This window comes from Ceratotherium simum, chromosome 16 (assembly GCF_057802395.1).
Source record: "Ceratotherium simum simum isolate JZ-2026a chromosome 16, ASM5780239v1, whole genome shotgun sequence".
NCBI classification, from domain to species: Eukaryota; Metazoa; Chordata; class Mammalia; order Perissodactyla; family Rhinocerotidae; genus Ceratotherium; species Ceratotherium simum.
This window is the reverse complement of record NC_141915.1, coordinates 43385763-43402506: the sequence shown is the minus strand read 5'-3', so window position 1 is coordinate 43402506 and position 16744 is coordinate 43385763. Positions and strand designations below refer to the sequence as shown.

The 16744-nt window shown below is 54.7% G+C and overlaps 1 protein-coding gene across 3 annotated transcripts in view; it reads right to left on the bottom strand.

Annotated features, from left to right (window-relative positions):
• Nucleotides 1-5734: 5734 nt before the first annotated feature.
• Nucleotides 5735-16744, bottom strand: part of DBF4B (DBF4B-CDC7 kinase regulatory subunit) — a 29796-nt gene continuing 18786 nt past the window's right edge. For 2 of the 3 annotated variants that reach the window (XM_087441277.1, XM_087441280.1), the window contains 6 exons: nucleotides 15475-15508; nucleotides 13966-14011; nucleotides 11588-11734; nucleotides 8841-8949; nucleotides 8570-8694; nucleotides 5735-7647 (listed from right to left, as the gene is read on the bottom strand). In XM_087441277.1, coding sequence (XP_087297403.1) covers nucleotides 6591-7647; nucleotides 8570-8694; nucleotides 8841-8949; nucleotides 11588-11734; nucleotides 13966-14011; nucleotides 15475-15508 — 1518 coding nt within the window. In that variant the 3' untranslated portion in view covers nucleotides 5735-6590. The remainder of the gene's footprint in view (nucleotides 7648-8569; nucleotides 8695-8840; nucleotides 8950-11587; nucleotides 11735-13965; nucleotides 14012-15474; nucleotides 15509-16744) is intronic. The other variant, XM_087441278.1, reaches the window with a different exon arrangement.

Below are 16744 nucleotides of genomic sequence, written 5' to 3'. Positions count from 1 at the left end.
CCGGTCGCTGCGGAGTCCTCCCACAGCCTCAGTCCAGACCCCTTTCCACCCTGCAGGCTCCTTCTTCTCCAGGCCAAAGATGCCCCTGCCTCCACGAGGGCTTCAGGGATTGCTGTCACCAGAGCCACCAGGAGGGGCTGGCCTTCCCTCTCTGGGCTGAGAGTCCCTCACACAGGGCACCCCAGTCCTTCCCCCTAAATATCATATAAAGTAGCCAGGTTATTTGCATGCTGTTAGCATGCCCTATTTCTGCCCCTCTCTTGCCAGCCCAAATCTTTGAGGAGCAGAAGATACCTCTGGAGCCCCCCAGCTTCCTCTTTCTGGCCAGACTAATTTGCCCTGTCTGCAAACCACCTGGCCTCCCAACCTACCTCCTCAGCTGTGCACTCCAGCCCAGCTCCTGGGCAAGATGGGTCCCTATAATGGGAACTGGGGTCTCTGACCTCTGCTAGGGGTCCCAAGAGCAGAGCCTTGAGATAGGGTAGGGTGTGGTAGGGCGTGGTTACTGCTGGTGAGGCCCTATCCTGACTTTGTGCCTAAGGTCAGAGCATCCTAGCACCACACTGGGAGAGCATAGGTCACTGAGCAGCAAGAGTGGAGGCAGAGAAACCCTTCCTGGGTCCTCTGCTTCCCCAGGAACCCAGGGCCTTTGCCAGGGACGGGGCAGCTGCCTCTGGCTCGTGACAACTCCTCCCCCCTCCTCCAGCTCTATTTTAGGCCCTGGAGAAGTGAGAAGGTGATTTCCCCAGAGGCTGACATCAGTGCTGGGAATGGGGTGACTCCCCTCCCCAACTTCCCCCTACTTCAGCCACCTGCCACTCCAGACCCAGATGCTCAGGAAGGCTGAGCCCATTCCTTCACTCTGGAGACTTCTGGGAAACCTCCTCCAGGGTGTGGCATTGAGGGGGCCCCCCGGGAATTAGCACCTACTATGGGATATTCCCTGGAAACCTACAATTACCCAGGAGGGAGGGATTGTGCTCCTCATTTTACAGATGGGGAAACTGAGGCTCTGGGAGGGTACGTGAGCTTCCCGAAATCTCACACTGCTGGTCAGTTAGAAGTGCATCCCATACTCCAGGGTCCCATTCTTCTCTGGCTACCCCTGTCTCCACCTCTGCCTTCTCTCTGGGACCTAGAGGGGACTGGTCCATCAAGTCCATCTATTCCACCCTCCACCCCCCGTTTGGCACACCAGACCCCACCAGGGTGAGTCCACACTGCCCCACCTGTGCCATGTTCCAGGGCCACGTCAGTGAGCTCTGATCCAGCACGACTCCCAAAAGGATAGGTGGAGTTTGTCATTTCATGATGGGGGGCCCCGGGTCTGTGGGAGTCTGGATCCCCTCCCCCAACACGCCCAAGCCCACACAGCGAGCCCAGTCAGAGGCCCAGGCCTCCTTGGCTGAGGCACATTCCTACCACTTCTGTGGCCCTGGTTCCTTGGGTTTCCTGTTGGGGAGACCTTGCAGTGACTCCTCTCTGCTGGCATTCTGGGCCAGCTCCAGTGGAGGCTCAATCATGTGGCCCCTCGGCCCCCAACAGCCCCTTATCTCCCTGGGTTCCCCAGCTCCCAGAAGGCCCAGCTGGACATCCAGACCCTCCCTTGACCACACCCCCCTCCCCAGCCCTACAAGCTGCACTCCTCTCCCAGGCAGGAAGCTTGCTTCAGTTCCCTCTCCCGCCTTCCCTCTTGAGGTCGGGGTGTAGAAACAGCCTCTCCTCAAACTGGGGGCTCCCCGAGGGCAGCCGCTGTCTCTCTCCTCAGACTGGGACTTCACAAGAGTAGCGACTGTCGCCCCCCTCCGACCCCTGATAGCAAGGACTGTTTTCTCCTTAGATGGGGGCTCCTAAGGGCAGGCCTGTGACTCTCCCTCAAACCGGGGGTTCCCTGGGAGAATCTCACCCCAACCCCACAGCTATGGCGGCTCCTTTGGTCGCTTCTGGTGATCTCTTGTTTCTCTCAGGAGGAAGCCTGCGGACTCTGGAAATCAGAGGCTGCTGCCACGCTTCCTGCTGTCTTGAGGCCACGCTCAGGGTCACCCCGCTGGGGGAGCCGCTAGGTTCTGGTCCCCAGCCCCAGCGCTCCCTCGGGAACCCCCACCACCAGGAGGCTGAGGCCTCCTTCCCTCTGCAGTTCTTGCCTTTCAGCCAATTCTTCCCTCAGATTTTCCTGCACAGGGGCCAAGACCTAGTCCCAGCAGCTGCAGGTAAGGGAGGGGTGTCGGCTGCCCGGCCCTGGGGGGGTGCGCTGGACGGTGATTCCTGCCAGCGGAGGCTGTCCAGGCCCCGTGCCCAGTCTGCGAGGCCTGCAGCAGAGACCACGCCAGGCAAGGGGGCAGGGTGGCGCGGTGGGTAAGAGCAGGACGCAGGGCTCCAGGCAACCAGCTGCGGCCCAACCCTGGTTAACAGCTGTGTGACCTTGAGCAGGTCCCCCAACCTCTCTGAGCCTCAGTTTCCTCATCGGTGAAGTGGAGGTTAGAAAAGCCCTCCCTCACAGAGCTGCCAGGGGATAAATGGGTGGACAACCTCGAGTGCTCAGGAGCAGTGCCTGGTGCAGAGGGGCTCACTCAGCCTGGGCTCGCACTGTCCCTGTTGCCCTTAAGGTGCAGAGGAGGAAACCAGCTTCCTGGCCCTTGTCAAGGGCCCGCGGGACTCCTTTATGGCTTGGGGGCCTCGGGGCCCCACCTGGAGAGACTATGCTTGGTGACATGATGCTGCAGAGTCGGGGGAACAGAGGGAATGCCCACAGCATTGGGACAGGAAGTTCATTCTGCTTCCTCCCGGATCCCAGCCCAGCGCCCCATCCTTTCCACCGGGAGAGGACCACTCTTGTCATCCGAATATCCCTCCAAGGGAAGCCTCATGCTCCTTCCTCTCGGTTGCAAGCTGAAGGCCTCTCTGAAGCTCTGAGGCCTTGCCTCAGGGAGGAGCTGGAGGCGCCTGGGGTGTGAGAATCCCGAGGACACCCCTCCTTAGAGAGGTTCCTAGTGCACAAATGTAGTCATGCCCCAAGGGTCCAACGTGCTGTAGGGGGTGCAGCACTCACCCACTGTCCTTTCTCTCCCATGCAAGGGATCCTCCCGGAGTTCTGAGAACCGGCTGTCGGAAAGTGGGGCGCCCAGGGACAGGGTGTCTCCCAGAGCCCCTTAGCAGCTTCAAATTTACACTGGAGATGGGGATGCGGGTCTGAGCAGTCACAGGGTGGGAGATTAGTGAAAATAAGCACTAGCGAGGCGTCTCGGAGGGAGGCCTCCTGGGTGTGGGGGTGAGTGGTAATAAGTTAGTTTGTTGGGTGTTCACAGGGTGCCAAGCACCTCACAAACATTCTGATTTAATTCTTGCGATGTCCTAGTGAGGCGGCAACTACTATTACCTCCATTTTTCAGATTAAGAAAACTGAGTTTCAGGGGTTTGCCAAAGGTCACAACGTGGCAGGACCCCGATTTGAGGTCTGTGAGGTCTGAAGGCTTACGCTGCAGGGTTCATGGAGAATATGAAACCTGTGCCTTGAAGAGTGGGGCATTCTTGCTGTCGGTGAGGGACAGTCCAGGTCAGGGACCAAGAGCAAAGACATGGGGCCAGACTGCCCATGGTGGCCCCACAAGTGGCTCAGTGTGGCTGGACGAGGTCTGGGGAGGGAGGCGGCAGGGGAGGACGGTCAGCGGGGAAATGAACAGGAGGACCCGAGACTGGCTGGAGTGGCTGAGAGGGGCAGGCGCTAGAGAACGCAGGAGGGACACATGACAAAGAAGGAAGGGGGAGCCAGTCTCAGACCAGGGACAAGGTCCTGGTAAGTTGGTCTGTGGTGGTAGCAGGACTGGAGGGATACAAGGGATTCACTAGAGGTCATGGTATTTTATTATTGCAAGGAAGGATCCTTGAAATCATCTCATCCAAGCCCCTCACTTCAAGATGAGCAAACTGAGGCCCAGAGTTGTCAAGGGACTCACCCAGTCACACTGAGTTAGGGGTAGCCAGATCTCCTGCCTTCCCACCCAGCCCAGGTGCAGATCAGTACGCAGAGGGGAGTCAGGGGTGAAGCTACCAATTCAGGTCACGTCTGAAAGCAGCAGTGCACAGAGGTGAGAACAAAGGTCCAGGCCTGCGTCTGGGGAGGCGGTGAGGGCGAGGGCTCGTTGGGGCTCTGGGAGGTGAGAGGGGACGTGGTAGAGCAGAGGCTGGAGGGGTGGGGAACCAGGCTATCATGGGGTCACTGGGAGCGCGGAGCCAGGTTTCAAGAAGGTGGAAAAGGAGAACAAGAACCTGACTTTGGTAACTATCAGGTTATCTGGTGACCTTGGAACGGACAATCCCAGTGGACTGCTTTAGGCAGAGCCACCGAGGAGGCTTGGAAGGGGATGTGCAGACCTGGAGGCAGTGGCTGTAGCCCACAGGAAGTAGCCAGAGAATAGAAGGAGGGAGCCTTCTTCAAGCTGCTGAATCGATGCAAGTGTCTTCCAGGACGGAGCTTTTGGGCCGAGGGAAGGAGAGCTGGTGAATGCGAGAGGAGGAAATTGATAAGGCTGGCCGCGGCGCGCTGGAGAGCACAGGGACAGTGAGACTTGGGGAGGAAGGACACTACTTCCTCTGCGAGTCAGATGTTGAAGGGGGACTGAGAGCAGGATGAGGCCTTGCCTGCTGAGTCTGAGGCAAAGTCATCTGATGGGAGGGAGGGAGCGGAAGGAGGTTTGAACTGTCCCCATGTCAAAGAGCCACTGAGGGGCCTAATTTATGTCAAGCAGTACCCGTCTGTCCTGGGTCAGGTTTCAGGTGTTGTGGGTTCCCCTCTAAATGTATATTCTGGAGGCCAGAAGAGACACAGCTGTGAAGAGATGTAGCCTTGAGGATTGACCTGGCTGAGACATGAGGCCCAAGGTCACAATCTTTGAGATGGGAGGGGAAGGTCACACAGCTGGGTGTGAGGCTCTGGGCAGATGATGATGATGACGGCTGTCAGAATCTGGCGCGCGGATCTTTGAGTGAACAGCACATGAGGATATCAGAGAGAGGCCTGTGAAGGCGCGGGGGGACACTTCTCACCCAGAGTGGCAGGGTCACAGGAAAGGCAGTGGGGGACGAGGTACCGCTGTGTCACAAAAGGAAAGTGATACACCCACCAGGGCCCTGAAGGAAGCCGTTGCCTGGGCCCTGGGGAAGGGGAGAGGGCCCCTAGCAGGAACACTCATTAGGGCAAAGCCGTGTCCTTGGGAGTGGGTGATGAGCATGCCCTCTGCAGGTGACCACTCAGTGGGCAGCAGCAGAGCCAAGTGAGTGACCTGAGGGCACTGGACGGAAGCAGCCCTCAGGGGCTAGGCGGGCCAGAGGGTGGTGGCACTCACACAAGCTCTCCACTTGCAGGAGGCTCCCATCCTGCTCTACAGTTATTCTGTCCGAATCTCTGGGCCCCCAGCCCTGCCTTGGGTCACTGGAGGGCAGATCGAGGCCTGACGCACTGCACTCCAGCCCCATCTCTTTGCTATTTGTTATTAACAATTTTATTTACAGTTCCTGAACCAAGCTTAATTGTGAAATTTAACAAGAATGGCATAAAAAGGCCAAACATGACCTCTCTGAGGGTTGTACACACAGTTGCTCTATTTCCAAACTAACAACTCTGGTCCCCACCCGCAGCTAGTCCCCCCTTTCTTCCTCCAAAATGAGACACGGAATAGCACCAGGGTTCTGGTAGCTTCCACATTTAAAGAGACAAACACACAGAGGCAGAGACGGGTGAGAAGAACCACAGGACAAAATGTAATAAGAATCGATAGCAAACCCATCTCTGTCTCCAGATTAATGGCTTGGCTGAAAGAAATGGGGGGAGGTCCTTGGGGAAGGAGGGAGGGAGGGAGGAAAAGGGTGATGCAGAAGTTGGCAGGTGAACCGTTGACCCTGGAACAGCAGAATTCAGGGTGGGCAGCCAGGGCTGAGGCAGGGAAGAGCTGAGAAGGGTCCCCAGAGGGGGCTCTGGCCACATCCTGGGCTCAGGGGAAAGGTCAGCGCTGGGCCCCCACTAAGTGCTGGGGAGGGAGCTCTGTAAGTGCCGCAGCCAAGCCCCTCCTCTGCTTCATATGTTCCTGAGGATCTGGTGCAGGAGCGTGGGGGGCTGGGGGAGGGGGTACACACACACAGGCATTTCGGAAAGCAGGAGAGAGCCACATGCTTGTGGGAAAGGCGGCTGGAGGTGGGGGTGGGGAACACCAACAACTCACCCTCTCCGCTCTGGCAAAGAGGCAAGTGCCTGCGGAGGGACAGGAAGCCAGGCCAGGGCTCCTGCTGCTCCAGCTTCTCTGTGGTCCCTCCTTATGCCAACCTTGCCTCTGCCTCCTGGCGTGGGCAGCCGGCCATGGCTGGACAAGCCCATCCTAGATCGCTGCCTGGTCAGGGACATGGCTGGAGGCAGGGGTAGGAGAGGGCAGCCCCCAGCCCAGACGCTCTTAGTCCTACCTAAAGACTGGGCGGGAGGAGGGGCTCCATCGACCCCACAGAGCTCGGCCATGATGAGAGCCATTCACTTGGACTTCAAAAGCCAGGCCCAGGGCTCCTTTTGGTTCTTTTGGGGAGCCTGGGGCACTGCTGCTCCTATGTCAGCCCTGGCTGGGTATGCAGCACTCAGTGGAGGTATAACTTGCATCTGTGTATCTGGCCCTCGGGTTGGGAGCTGTCTGGCTCCAGAGCTGCGTGCTCAGGGGACTCACAGAAGCAGTCCTCTCCCAGCACTGGGCTGGGGCTGGGAGACAGGGAAGCAGGGTACTGGGAGAGGCTGGGGGGCCCAGAACCATTGGGAGCAGCTGGTTTCCCCACTGGCTGGCAGAGGGTGGGGAAAGAGAGGTAGACTGGCTCTCTGCAGGTCCTTCTGGGGGCTGTGTGCCCACAGCTGAGTGCAGGTGGGCTGACAGCTGGCCTGGAGCTGCAGGGCAGCTGGGGAGCTGGTCAGCCTGCTGGGAGGCAGGGCCAGGGACTGCACACGCAGAATCCTGAGATCCTGGGGGCCAGCCTCCCCCAGGCCAGGGGGCCTGTGTGGCCCAGAACTCGGCTGGCCTATCTGTTGACTGCCAGGGGAAGGCATCTGGGAGGGAGAGGCAGGTCTGTGGGTGGCACAAGGGCAGGGGGGAGGCCGGAGGGCTGGGCTCATGGCCTGAAGGGGGAAGGGATAGGAGATGCCTGCCACCACTTATCCTGGTGCCACAGGGGCTGGGGGCTCTCGGGACGAAGAATGAGGTCTGTGGCCAGGAGATTCCTGGCCTCTTCTCGGCATTGCCACTGGGGAACTGAACCTTCCGCTTGTGGCCAATAAGTTCCCGGTCTAGGCCAGAGGAGAGGGCTGCAAAGCCAGAGCTGGGCTGGAGGTGCTGGCAAGTAGGGCTCCTGGATACTGGTGTCCCTGGGGGGTCCACGACGACATCAGCCGACGCCCCCAGCTCCTGGCAGCTTGCTACTGGTCCGGGTATTTCGCCAGCCTCCACAGGTTCAGCTGGTGCCTTCATGCCACCCACCTTCCCCTCCTGCTCTTGGGCGCCTGGGACCTGGTGGTTGTCTTCCTCCCTCATCCTGGGACATGCTGCCCTGGGATGGGAGGGCTGGCTGGGAGGCGGAGTCTCAGGACACAGAGGGTCACAATCCGAAGCCGGGGAGCCTGGCTGCCTGTGGGGACAGAAACACCCAGTGGGCCACAGGGCTCACTTCCAGAGCAGGTGGCAGGTTGGGATCTTCCCAGGTTGGGGCTGAGGGCAGGGTGGGGGTGGGCATGCATGGTTCTACGCTTTTGGGTCTTGGTGTGCTGAAGAGAGCTGCCCACGCTGGGGCCCTGGGAAAGGCCTACTCGTGGGTCTGACCCTGCAGTAGTGGCCAGCCCTGTTTGCGCCTCTCTTGGCTCTGCGGCCTGTGGTCAGGGTTGGCCAGAGGAACAGGTTAGAAGCTGTTCCATTTAATAGCTCCACAGAGGAGGATGTGTGTGCCCTTTGGCGGCTGGAGAAAGTAGCACAGAACCTGGCCGGCCAAGCTGAGCCCAGGAAGGGAGGCCCGAGGTGGAGACTGGGGGTGAGAGATGAAGCCACAACTTCTTGGTGGGCAGCGTGGGAAAGCTGGGCTCAGAGGGCCCTGGAATTCCACCGAACCCCCTGCTATTCTTCTTTCCGGGGGTAACTTCTAGAAAGACAGAAAGACTTTGCTCTTTACCCACCTGGGAGGGACCCAGGAATCCCCTTCCCCACTTCTAGAAGGCCAGACAGGCACATGACCGGACACATGCCAAGAGCAGCAACTGCTGAACTGCCCACCTGCCCCCACAACTGTGGCAATGCTGGCGCTTTAGGAAGGGAGCCATGCTCTGGTCTGGGCTCAGTCCCTACTGGCTGAAGCTGCAAATGGAAGTCTCCCCACTCCTCCCACCTCTAAACAAACAGGACAGAGAATGGTGGGAAAGAAAGGTGAGGAAAGAGAAAAATGCCACAGCCTGGTCCCTGCTGTCGCCAACCCGAGGGCTCCTTCCCCCCTGAGAGGGCGGCAGCAGGAGAGTGAGAAGGCACGGTGCCCGCCAAGGCATGGAAGACCGCATGGCACTCACCTGGGGAGGCTGGCCTGGAAGGGGATGTCCACAAAGCCGTGGCTGAGCTGGGCGATGATGCAATCAACTTCTGCGTACAGATGGGCTTCCAGGGCAAAGCCCTGGTGCTGGGTGCTCTGCAGATGCTGCCCAGGGGAGAGCAGGCACAGGGGTTAGACAAGGCCGAGGTGGGACGCGAGCAGACTGGCCAGCCACACCAGGGTGGAGAGACTGGTGGGAAAGGCTCTCTCAGAACAGTCGGGGAGCAGCGGCTTAGCGGGGAAGGGCTCACCCCATGGAGCTCCTCGAAGGCCTCTCGGCAGCACTCGCAGTAGCCTCTCTTCCTCCCGGGCGCGGTGCGGGCGGCTGACCGTGGGCTTGGCTCTAGGTCCTTGGGTTCTCTGGGGAGGGTGCAAGGTAGGGGAAAGTGGTCACTGCCGGGGCCCACAGAGGGGGAACTGCTGCTCCAGGACCTGGAGCCCAGGCCAGCAAGAGGATGGACCAAAACAGCCCTGGATTTAGGCAGGCCTGCCTACACTTGGCACCACTCCTCCAAGGATGCAGGAGAGGCAACAAGGAAGACGAGACCTCCCTGTGGGCACCGTCCTAGCTGTCTCTTCCCCGCCCGCACAACTCAAACCACAGGGGAGGACGGGTAGTGGTGGAGCAAGAATCCCTCGTAGGACAATTCCAGCCCTGTGCTCATACCCAAACCCACGTTCATTTGACCTGCAAGGGGAGAGGGAAAAGGCCTCAACAGCAGCGAGGGGACTGTGCTGCCCTCAACCTCCTCCACCTTGAATGTCCCCTCCTCCTGGTTCAGTCTGTCTCCTCCCTCATGCTGACTTGTTCTTGGCACAGCTGCCACCTTAACTGAGGACTTTCAAATCTCTTTCTCAAACCTGACTTCTCTGAATGTCAGTCCTGTATTTCTAACGACCTGTAGGGCACGGCTATTTAACTGTCCGAGCAAACTCAACATGTCCCAAATATTCTCCTCTAAGGACTTTTCTAAGTATGACACAAAAAACAGAAAAAGAGAAAAAAGCCGATAAATTCAAGTACATGCAATTTTTAACATAAGCAGAAACATAAGCAAAGTTAAAAGACAAACCACAAACTGGCGGGAGCTATTTATAACAAAGAACACGCACAAAGGCTCATTCCTCATACCTGAAGGGCTCCTTACAAATCAATAAAAAAGTGATCAACAACTGGACAGAAAAATGGGCCAATGGTATGAAGAAGGTTCCCACAAAGAGATTCAAATGATCAAACATATGAAAACAGATTTCACCTCACTGAGAATGAGAAGAAATGAAAATTGTAATTACACTGAGGTTCAGTTTCCAATCTATGAGTTTGGCGGACGTCAACAAGGCTGACAGCTCACAGTATCAGCCAAGGGTTTGGAGAAATGGGCGCTGGTCCAGCGCGGGTGAGAGTGCACACTGGCATCACCTCCATGAAAAGCAATTTGGCTGCATTTATCAAAATTATAAATGCAGGCACCCTTTGACCTAGCATTTCCACTTTGAGGAATTTATTCTGCAAATATACTTGAACAATCACAAATGTACTCTGAACAGGACTATTCACTGCAACATTGTTTATAATAGTAAAAGACTGGAAATAATCTAAGCATCCATCAATAAGAGACTGGTTAAGTAAACTAGAGTAAATCCATACAGTGGACTACCCTGCAGCCATACACAGGAATGAGGATGCTCTTCAGGCACCAATAGGAGATTAATCTAAGACATATTAAGCGGAAAAGGCAAGATTCAGTACAGTGAGTATTATGCTCCTCTTTATGTAAGAAGAGAGAACCAAGGAGACATGATGTACTTCTGTGCACACAGATCTCTGGAGAGAGACCCACGATTGGAGATTGGGGGATGGGTATGGAATACAGATTTTTCACTTTAAACCCTTTGTAACTCCTGAATTTTGAACCAACATATAATAATCATTTTTAAATTAAAAAATTTAAACATTTCCTCTCACGGATTTTCTACACACATACACACACACACCCAGAACCCTGGGCCAACCCCCTATGCTCCTCACATGCGACACCAGAGCTTCATTGCTTCATCATCTTCCCTTTACAAGCTCTCAGCTCCTCGGCGACCCCAAGGCCATCCCAGGCCTAGCAGCACCTCCCTGCCCCAAGCTCGGGCAGCCTCCTGGCTGGCTCTTTCTGGTATCCCTTGCACCTTCTGCGAAAGGTACGAAGGGCACCTGGACTTCAGTTCAGCTCGTTCTCGCCTTCCTCCCCTCTCTGTCTACTGCCACATTCCCTTCCTGGTTTTCCTCCCATCTGCATGATTTTCTGAGCCTGCAGCCTTTGTCTGCTGGTGGAGCCCACAGGCTCTCCTTGGCCCTGGGAACTCTGGGGCTGAGAGTCTGCCCTGTCTTGTTCTCCGGTCTGTGAACTAACCCTGTGGGCCAGAAGTGAGAAACGGACTGAGAAGGCATCTAGTCCACCACCCAAGCCTTATTCCTTCTGCACTTTGGTCAGTGGAGGTTCACATTCTCATACATCTGCAGAGCAGGAATACCAACAAGCCTACAAGCCACTTCGGGTGCCCCAGATCCCCTGCCGCTTATTATTCCTGACATTTAGCTCAAAAGGCCTCAAACTTTGATGTGCGTTGAAATTACACAGGGTACTCGTGAGAATGTAGCTTTTGGGGCTCCATCCTCAGAGACTGTGATTCTGTGGGTGTGGAGTCCAGGAACCTGCATTTTTAAAGGGACCCCAGGGGACTCTGATGAAGGTAGTCTATAGATCTGAGTTTCAGAAACCCGCCTATTGCCCTCTGGATACAAGTCAAATTCTTCGGTAGGGATGGAGAACACCAAATAATACAGATGAGCACTCCTAATGTCTCTCTTCTCTGGGCTAAGTTCCCAGAATAGACTTCGCCTAAGGAGCTAACACATGGCCATTCCAAAATTTGACCAGCAGGCCTGAGAGAGGAAGGACTTTGGCCTGTAACCAGCCCTTGGTACTCAGGAACCAGAAAGACCCACCTGGTATGGTGCGAGCTGCCCAGGGTCGTCGGGGCCTCAAAGGGACTTGCGTCTTTGGGTCCCAGAAAAGAAATTTCAGGAAAGGATTTAAACTGACGGTGGAACGGACGAAACTTCCTGAAACACAGAAAACTTCCACTTTGACTCCTGCGGGGAAGTGAAAGGATGAGATAGGGGCCAGCCCCTAGAATTCCAATCCTGATAAAGTGCACTCTCACCTGCATATCTTTTAAGTTCTAAAACCAAACCCTCATTAGTCTTACAAGGTTAAATGAATACTTATGCTCTCCCTGTCTACTTTTCAAGCCCATTTACACTCACTACCTCATCTGAATCCTATAACCACCCTCTGAGCTGAGTGGAACAAGTGGTGTTGTCCTGTGTTATAGAAGAGGAAATGAAGCCCAAAAGGTTCCGTGACTTGCCCAAGGGCTCACGACTAGTAAGTGGCCAAGACCAGCCCGGAAGCCACGTCTCCCAATTCCTGATTGAGTTCTTCTCACCTTTCCATTTTGTTTCTTGACCCTAAAACAACCTTTGAGGACTCTAGCCTGGCAGAATCTAAAAGGAAGAATGTTTAAACAGTGATTTTCTTGTTCCATGAAGAGAAACATTCCTGCTCTGGGCTGATCCTTTGTACCATCTGAGGGGTAGTGTTCTGAACAGAAAGGAGAGGCACAGTGAAGGTTCTGGATAGTCTGACATGTACTGAGTGGTTTTGGTGGTTTGCCTCAAGTTGCTCACATTCAAGAGACTTTCAGAGCCAAATCTGGTGATGCATGGAGGCTCAGCCAACCCAGCTGATGGAAATGCCAGCACACGGTGTTGAATGCAATGGCCCAGGCTCCAGGGGAGAGTGCAGGCCATGGGTTCCTGGGTGGTACAGAGAGCCCTTGGCTTCAGGAGTGTATTAACAAATGAGTCTTCTTGGACCCTCAAGGAGAAGGAGGTGCCCTTCACAGCCCTGGTACCCTCATTGCTTCCTCCTCAAATGTTGTTTTATTTCTGCTTAGGAGGCTGGCAAGTTGAGGTTGGTAAGGCTATCGGGCTTTGAAGAGCACCTGCTTCAGAACAGCATATAACAAGTGTCACAAGAAACCTCAGCCCCGCATGGATCTCCTCTTGCCTTTGATGCCAGGGGCACACGAATACATGTACCCCCTCCGGGAACTGACATCGCCTTGGCCTGCCATGTGCAGTGAAATACTAAGGCGTCAGTGGTGTTTCAGCCACTGCATACAAGTCATGACTGTATTTAACTGGTTGTGAAGGGCCTAGGGTTAAGGACATGTACCCCAGCCCACTGGAACTGAAGAAGAGGGCACCTCATTACCATCCCTGTGTTCTTTCCACTCACTTTTGGGCCAGCAAAGCCAATTCTGTACTGTGTGCAGGCGCCAAGAATGAACCTAGGATCATCTGGAGGACAGGCAGGCTTGCCAGGCTCCTGGGGCTGGGTCCTTAGCTGCCTTGCCTGAGGCTGAGGGACACAGAGAATTCTGGTCCCAGGAGTCTCTGCTGGGTACATGTGGCCTTTTCTTCTTTAAAAACGTTTTTGAGAGAATTCTAGATTCACATGGACTTTTGATCTAGCACTTACTGAAGAGTCAGTGATCACACGGGTGGCTAAGAGCTCATCAGGTTATCATCAAAGAGACCCTCCTGCTCTAGGTAAGAAGGGGCCCTAATGGCGGACAGAAAGGGCAGAGTGGAGAGGGCACCAGGCAGGACAGCCAGGACACCTGGATTCTAGCCTCAGGCTAAGATTCACTAGCAAAGTGGCTGTGTGCCAGTCCTTTAATTTCTCTGACCTCAATTTCCCCACTAGGAAGAAGATGGACTCTCATGCTATTTTTTACCCAGGGTTGTCATGAGATAACATGTGCCCAAAAAGGGTTTTACACAGCAAAACACAAAGGCTTCATCAAGCACAAGGTGGTCTGATAAGGGAACCCCAATGCCACCTCAAACATCCTTTCTTTAGCCAAGATGACTGTACTAGCACTGTACTGGGGCCAGCAATGATTCGATATTAAGTGTCAGCGTACACCTAGGGGGAAACAAGGACCAGTAACAAGCTTGGAGGGGACATCATGAGCTCATAAAAGCAGAGCATTAAAAGGAGGTAATTCACACACAGGGTCATAAACCTCTGACTCATGACCAAAAGGAGTGCCAACTGTGCAATGCCACCTTCAGCGGCTCCTCGTGGTCTGTGTAACACTTCTCCATGACATGGGGAGAAAGCAGTTTCTGAGGAAGAGGAAGGTGCAGGGCTGAGGGGCTCTATATCCCCCACATCAGCTTGGGGCCCCTAAGCACCTCTGCTCCGTGTGGGCCTGGTAAGGGTGAGGGGAGAGAGAGGAGGCCCCACTCACCTGCTCTCATCTTCAATTTTGAGGAATGGTGCCTTCAGTCTGCCCACTGGAAAGGAAGAGCACACACATCAGCCATCTGTCTGCTCCAGTGCAGGGCCCACACCACACACACAGGAAATGCTCAGAGAGGCAAGGATCTGCCAAAGCCTAAGAGCCTTTCAGAGCTGGAACCCAGGCTGCCCAAGGTGCGCCTTTCCATTTGGCAGAGGTGAGACACCCACTCCCATCTCCTCCGGCCTCTACCCTGGGAGAAAGAGTTCTACTCTTGGCGGGGAGAGGCTGCAGGGTGCCTGGGGTCCCAGGCGTGCCCGCCCTCAGCAGGATAGAGGACTCTCCTGTGTGTAGGTTCTGGAAGCTGTCAACCGACCATTAGAAACCTGGCTGAGAGGGAGAAATCCAGCCCCTGCTGGTTTCTGTTAGAAGCCTCAGGTCCTTCCCAGACCTTCACTCCTGGTGTCTGCATGAGGACCCTGGGTATTTGCGGGGAGAGCAGAGAGGAAGACAACTAAAGAGTGTTTGTTTAGAGATCTTAGCAGAAGGATGGTAAAAAAATATCAAAGGTGAAATCTGGTTCCTGAAAAAACAGGGCAAATGGGCGCTGGGAAGACAGATTTGGAGTCAATTAATCAAGAGATTCATCCCCTACTAACTAGTTATTTGCACAGTTTAAAAAATTTCTTAGGCATTAAGAAGCACTTCCACCTTCCCATGGTGACCGGAAGTCCTGTCAAAGGGGCAGCCAAGGCACTGGAAGCCTGGGCAGAACTAACAGCCACCAAATCCCCAAAGAGGCTGCAGCCTCACAGCTCCCAGACCTGTTTGAGCCTGCTGCCAGCACCCAAGCGAAAAGCAGCCTTTCTCCTTGTGCAGCAGCAGTTCCCATTAATTACTTTTTTGGGGCAATTTCTTGTTTTTCTAATTAACTGAGACAGTGATTAAAATCAATTCCCCCACAGATTTCCTTAAATTTCAAACATGAGAGGTGCCAAGTGACTTTTCTTAGCTCCTGCTTGTGCACGAATAAATGCCACTTAAAGAACATCATTGGGAGAAACATCCAGGGAGAGAAACTCTCCTGCCATTCAAGAGGAGCTGGGAGATGCACCCATCAATCTGCCTGTTTGTCAATTTCAGGGAGTTTGGCATTTCTGAAAGTAGTAGGCAGCTGTCAAACTGCCCACCCCAAATTGCTCCTGAACCAGAAGAAAAAGGATGCTGAACTTCAATCAATGCCCAGGAACAGCCAGAGGATGCAGGAGGCAGAGGGACTGTATGGGATCTTGGCTCTAAAGAGAAGCCCTGGCCCAGCAGCTCTGGACTTGCTTGTGGCTGCCTCTCTCCCGCCGCCCCCCTCTCTGAAGCCCAGGCCCTGGAAACATGAAGAGGAACACAACCTGGACTCACTTCCTGCCGCAGAAAAGTGAGCAGATGCAGCCACAGAGGGAGTCGTGGGGCAGCGTTTAGGGAGGGAGGGATTGCAATTAGATGAGGAAAAGCTACCACACTGACCTTTCCGTGTTCTTGACTCTGCTGGACGTGTTCCCTAAATGGAAAGGGAAAATAGGTTAAGGATGTGAGGGAGCCAGGGGGGTCGAGGTACCAGGCCCAGTGAGCCTAGTTGCTGCAAGTCTGCCCCACTTTGCTTCCTGCTGTCCGCTGGGCCCTGAGCACAATGGCTCCGTCCAGCTCCCCAGGGACATGATGAGTGGTAAGCATTGTGTGTGAATCTCATTGGCAGCTGACTTTGTAGAGGGAATGCAGGATGGAGCAGAGCGCAAGAGCTGTGGAGCCCCATGGGCCTGGGTGGGAACTGGAGCTGTGCTGCCTGTGATGTGAGGAGTTCCCACTTACCTCATCAGATGTGACACAACTGAAATGAAAGTAGGTAAGAGACGCGACGCGGAGTATGTGCTCACTCCATGGCAGCTGGTATTTCCTAGGCACTGCTGTCATTCCAGGTAGCTTACAGGATGAGGGTGAAGACAATGCCTGTGGCTTTCCTGGGCCCTGTCTGTGTACCCTGACTCTGCTGGTCAAACCCAACATTTAAACCAAGGTCAAATAAAGCTAATATTAAAAACTAAATGGAACAAATTAAAAAAATCAGTAAAAGAGTTGGGTGGTGGGGGCAGGATGAGAGATCCAGTGGATCCATGACTGCCTATGCTTCTGGGCCCAAGGAGGTTCGATTCTCCAGGCCACACCTCCAGGGCAAACACAACCCCAAAGAAGCTTTCCACATCCCCTCGCATATTAGCAGACTGCACCCAGACCTCATCCAAAAGACTCCCAAGTATCTACAAAATAGATTAAGTGAACAAAGCAAAGTAAAAATACTGTGCATATGCATAAAAAGGGAGAAGTTTTGACATATCTGCTTGTATATGGAGTCCTGAAAGGATACCTGAGAAACTGTTCACATTGCTTATCTCAGGGAGGGAGCTGGGTGGCTGAGGAACAGAAGTTGGGGGGAGAAAGACTTTCACTGTATACCCTTTTCAATTGTGAGCAATGCAAATCTACTTAGCTGCAGGGAAACCCCAAAGACTCCCAGACCAGAGGGTGAGGAGCGAGGAGCGCCAAGGCCAAGCACTCTGTCCTAGTCTGCTACTACGGTTGGTCCCGCTCTCAGGTGCCAGGCCCTTGGCGGACCTGCAGGGTTTAATCCTTCCTCAGATTCAGGCCCGGTGAAGAGAAGACACCATGGCTTTAAAAATCAGCCCAGGCTCTCTTGATGTGTGGTACACACAGTTTTAACTCCAGAAAAAGAAAGAAAAGC